At 46.3% G+C, this 5315-nt stretch overlaps 1 protein-coding gene across 1 annotated transcript in view; it reads right to left on the bottom strand.

Moving 5' to 3' along the window:
- The window catches only part of GALNT16 (polypeptide N-acetylgalactosaminyltransferase 16), a 141429-nt gene that overhangs the window by 33462 nt on the left and 102652 nt on the right, over nt 1-5315 (bottom strand). Inside the window, exons 7-8 of the mRNA XM_025205982.1 lie at nt 3368-3455; nt 679-763 (exon numbers count right to left, since the gene is read on the bottom strand). Coding sequence (XP_025061767.1) covers nt 679-763; nt 3368-3455 — 173 coding nt within the window. The remainder of the gene's footprint in view (nt 1-678; nt 764-3367; nt 3456-5315) is intronic.

Here is a 5315-nt window from a genome sequence, read left to right on the forward strand (position 1 = left end):
AGGAATGAGTAAGGATGACAAAGTCTCTAATGCTATTTAAAGGGATATTACCCAATTCTTAATGTCCTACAGTTAGGAACCTTATTGTCTAAATAGACAACCATTTTGCTTTTGCATCAGCATTGTTCACATACCAAACTTCTCAAAGCTTTGAACACAGACGTGAATTAGGCAGCAGTTGTTCTGACAAACAAGGAAGTAGGTATATGTTCCCATCTCTGTCAAAACCTTGCCCCCAAAGTATGAGTGTTCAAGGACCACTTGTGGTTGTGGGTTAAGTTCTCAGACTCTGCTACTGACTTCCTGTCTGACACCAGACAAATTGTTCCTTGCCTGTAAAATTGGGAAAATGCCGCTTTCTTACCTTACTGGAGAGACATGATGCACTCAGACAGGTGAGCGATGGGGGCTATATAAACAGACAGGGAGAATGGGCTGCAACGGCTTGTAGATGCACTTAATTTACTATCACTCTCCTTTTTACATTGCTCAGGGAGTAACACAATCATAAACCACAGCTTTCAGACACATCATAATATCTCTTCAAATATGTCACATGACAAGTGTCTCAAAGCACTATCATGTGGGACAGCACCTCATCTCTGCAAGGCAAATTCTCGTGCATACCCTATCACCAAAGTGAAGTCTTAGCTACACAAACCCAACAGAGACTGGTACCTGATGGACTGGGTAGGGTCTATCCTGGACATCTTCTGCTCTATGGGGATCTGCTCCCACTTAAAGTGAAGGCTCCAGTCAAACCCTGAGAAGAAAAAAAAAAGGGTAGGAATGGAATCCTGTTCTGCACACATACTCTTCCACCCCCTGTGGTGACTGATCCCGTTTCACCTTGCCATGGTGTTGTGGGGTTGCCTGTTGCATCCCTGCCTGTGGCAAGTGTAACACCAGAGTGTCAGCGCTACTCTGCACATCAGTCAGCAGGAGGCAGCCCAGAATACCGGACCTTCATGGAGCCATCCAGAACACCAGTGGACAGAAATCCCAGAGTTACACTCTTCACTCATCTCAAATTAGCCAGCAACTTATCCCATTGCAAAAGAATGCAAGGAAGCTGCTTTGCTTCCAGGTATCACCCGACCCCTTCCCAAGCACTCCTCTCCCTCAGCGGTCCCTGTCTGTGCTCAATTACATTCCAGATCTTCTGGAGTGTGTCACTAGAGCGAGATGTGATAATTAGTGCTACTGTATTCTGGCCAGCGTGTCTAATGCCTCATTGGCTGCCAAAGTTATGAGGTTTTAATCAACACTCTCAGTGGGATGCGGCTGTTTCTGGGAAGAAAGGCTCCAGGTCATTGTAACTGGTTTTCTCCAGTTCTGTCACTTGTTTAGTTGCCCCATATTTGAGACCTGAGCTCAGTGTCATCCTTAAAACAATGTCAAGCAATGGGGTGGATACTGAGAGCAAGGAGGATGATGGGAAGGGATGTTGGCAGATGGAATTCACCCAGTTGAAAGAGAGGGAGGGAAGAGGGATGTTGGTGGAAGGATTCGGCAGCAGGATAAGAGCTTAGAGAATGTTTTTCAGGGAGGATTGTGGGAGGACTTAGCAGCAGGGAGAAGCAGCTTTAGGATACTTACCAGGTGACAGAGGGAAGTCCAAATAGCTGCATACTGCAGGGAGTAGCAAGAGGGATCTACAGAGAGCAGGGAGTTTGTCTGCAAGCTGCCAGCTGGTTGTTGTACTTTTTCCAGGAATCGCGGAGCGGATGCAGGTATATGTAACAGCTAGGAAAGGAGGGTCAGCCTAGGGACTTTGCTTGAGCGACCTCTTGGTAGTTAGGTATTGCTGGTTAGCCCTTCCTGCTACTTAGTCAGCAAAGGTGTTGGAGGGCAGTGGTCACTTTCATCACTTCTCCATTAGAGTAAGGGTGCTTTTGGAGAGTGTGAGTGGGGTTCGTATACATGCTTTATGTTAGGAGGAGGTGGGAGGGGGGCATATATCAAAAAAGCAAATGTCAACAGGCTCAGGGTGATAAAAAAGAGAAGGGTGAGAGGGGAGTTGGTAGCAGCTTACCACTACATCAGGGGAATACATCAAGGGCTCAGCAAACAACTATTCACCAAGGCACCCTTGGGGAAAACCAGGAGTAATGGCCACAAACTCCTGGAAGACTGTTTCAGGCTTAGCACTAGAAAAATCTTCTTCGTAGTTAGGGTGTCCAGACTGTGAAATAAGCTCCCTCCAGAGGTGGTGCAATCACTTACCCTGGAAATCTTCAAGAGGAAACTGGATGGTCACCTCGCTGAGGTCACCTGACCCCAGTTGTCTTTACTACTGCAGGGGGGCTGGACCCAATGATCTTGCATGGTCCCTTCCAAGACCCTTACAATCTATGAATCAATCTATGAATCTATACATGCATGCGTGTATGCAGCATGTGTAGGCAAATTTCCAGGTACACTCTGATTGCTGGCCTGTGAGATAAAGATAAGCTCAGCAATCACAGGAGGGTTTGGGTTGGGTGTCTGTGGGCATCCTTGAGCCACTGGGAATACTGGTCCTGGGCACTGCAGGGGTTGTACTGTGGCAGACCTCTCTTCAATGTCTGCCTAGACCTTCAGTCCACTGACCAATCCTTCCTAGAGAGCAAACTTCAGACTCAAAAAATGCCTCTCTGACTGAAGTAGGCTAAGTGCAGGGTGAGAGGGGAGATCCTAGATGGGCAGCAAGTCCCACCCCTCTTCCCCAGTAAGCTCTATGTTCTCTTTTCCACTACAGCTGGTCCTTCCCAGGGGGTAGAGCACAACAGAAAGTCCAGAACAGCATTGGTGCTGCCACTCACTGGAACCAACACAGGAAGGCTCAGGAGTTTCTAAGGGAGCCCTACAAACCATGCTGCCTTCCCTCCTTCTCCTCTTACTCGCTATCTCTCAGAAAAGGAAGAGCAGTAAAAGTGGTTCTCTCTGCTTTGTCACCAAAAAAAAGAAGTGGAGCAGGAAGCAAATTGTACTAATCTAAAACCCTGCTTCAGGGCTACAGCCTGGAAGTCTGATTACTTACCTTTATCAAGTGACCTCATACCCCTTGGGCATGAGGTGGTGTGTGGGGGGAGGGGGGTCTGGATGATATGATAACATTTCTTTATCCCTCTAATTGCTGAGCTTGCAATACTTGGATAGTGCTGACTGGTCTTTCCCTGCTGTTGAGCTCTCTATGCAAGCTAAGGACAGACTTGGTGTGGTTTTATTTCATTCCTACAAGAGATTGAGCAGTGGGCACTGCAGAACCTACAGACAGAACCTGGCCTGGAAAACCTCTCTTTGGCTTCTTGGGAAGGTCAAGAGAACATCAGCTGTTCCTCATGCACTTTCCCTCTAACATATCCAAGCCAGCAGCTTTACGTACCTCCCCTCAGATCTGCTGATGCTGCCAAGTAGGCAAAATTATCCAGGCTGATCACATCGATGATTGGACTCACCACTCGGGTATAATCCTGCCAGAACAGAGGAGAGGAAGAAAAGTCAAGGCCCCTCTTGGGGAAAGAGATGCCAAAGCTACAGGAGATCAAAGAATGTAAAGCGATGCATACAGCCCCAAGACACAAAACAAAGCATCACACAGACAGCATTCATTGTCTCCAATCTGGCAACAGGATAATGAATACATAACCACTGAAGACACATGATAGTCATCAATTGCACTTCCTGTCCATGACATGAGGGAATGGAACTGAGGTCCTCTTACAACATGAGACTGACACACAGACATACAAGGAAGAGACAGCCCTTTGACCCTGGTCACATGACTGGGGGAACAGTCCCAAAGATTAATATTTCTGCCCCGTGAATAAGAATCAGCACCTACTGATCCCTACGGTTGCATTAAATCTTGCTTGGATTATATACAAGTAATTTTATCAACCCCAAACAACCAGTCAACTAATAGAACACAAATACAGATGCAGTATTGTCAACTGCAAGTGTCCAAATATTATGAATTGAATTCCCTAAAACCATGAGGCAGGCTTAAAAATCATAAGATTTTATTAAAATTAACAAACTTGGGGTGTTTTATTAGTCTTCTGGTGTCTGAGGTGTTAGGCAGAGTACATTCAGGTCATGTTTTCTAGCCTGAGGACTAGGAATGTATTTCTTATTAAAGGAAAGTTGAGATTTTAATCACTTGATTTCAGGAGCTGGAGCTTTAAAGACGCACACCAAACATGACAAGATTTATGATAAAACTGTATGAGCTGGCCATGCTGCAGAGAGCACCATTTATTGGGTCTTCAGTCCCCACTCCCCATGAACTTCCTTGGCTTTCTGATCACGTGACTATTTCTTGTTCTCAAAAGAGTTCCTTCTGCTCTGGCCAGTTCAGTCAGTGTAGTGTCTCTCAGCCTATGTGCACCATGTTCATCATTTAGTGACTGAGTAGGCTTGTGTCAATTCTTCCAGTATATGAACACTATCTCCAGATGTGCCAGAGTCTATTCCTTGCAAGATTTAGGCTCAGTCTATAACTAACCAGGAGACAGGCCATTTCAGGAATCAATCCTGACAGCCAGAGAGATCCAAAACCAAGATAAAAGATGCTGTGATTGTGGAGCAAATTTGGCATCTGAACCTACACCCCTATGACCTATGTCTGTAATCAACTCAACCAAAATCCCAGAACTTCAGAAAGTGTGGACCAGAGTCCTGAGTTCTTGGCTAAGATCCATCCTTGCTAATGACTTGTCAGGTCCCTTCTGCTTAGGAACCATCACCATGCTGCCTCTGCTGCTGCCAGAAGCATGACTTTATGAGCAGAAGTAAAACAGACATTTATGAGCTACTGAAATGGAAGATTGATTGAACAGGACTAAAAAGCTGAAGCTTTCAGGTCACCCTCTTCCTCCCCTTGATATCAAGTAGAGCAGACATGAAAATATGCAGAACAGTTGTCTGCACCTCCCACTCTCTCCTGGGTCCTATTACTACCTGGGTAATCCTTCCACCGGAGAAGGAGAATGCCACACATGTCAGTGGCTGGGAGTGGTCCCCTGTCCCCCTGCTCTTCTACTGCATGTTGTTCAGCAGCCCTGTCACATCCCCACTTCAACTCCACAGCACAGCCAGGGTGAGAGCTACCAATGCTGCTGTTTCATCTGTTTCTCCAACTTGAGGTTAACCTATTCTTAAGCCTACATTTTTAAAGGCTGTCCCCCTGTACATTCAAGGGTCCTATGTGAGGAAGTGCACAGCTGTGCATGCATGTATGTGTGTGCATACATGTATTCATGTCTAGGAGTGTGCACGTGTGCTTGTGCATGTTGCTTATTGTCAGGGTTCCGAAGGGGGAGGACTTCACC

The sequence above is a fragment of the Alligator sinensis genome, unplaced genomic scaffold (assembly GCF_000455745.1).
Source record: "Alligator sinensis unplaced genomic scaffold, ASM45574v1 scaffold768_3, whole genome shotgun sequence".
NCBI lineage: Eukaryota > Metazoa > Chordata > Crocodylia > Alligatoridae > Alligator > Alligator sinensis.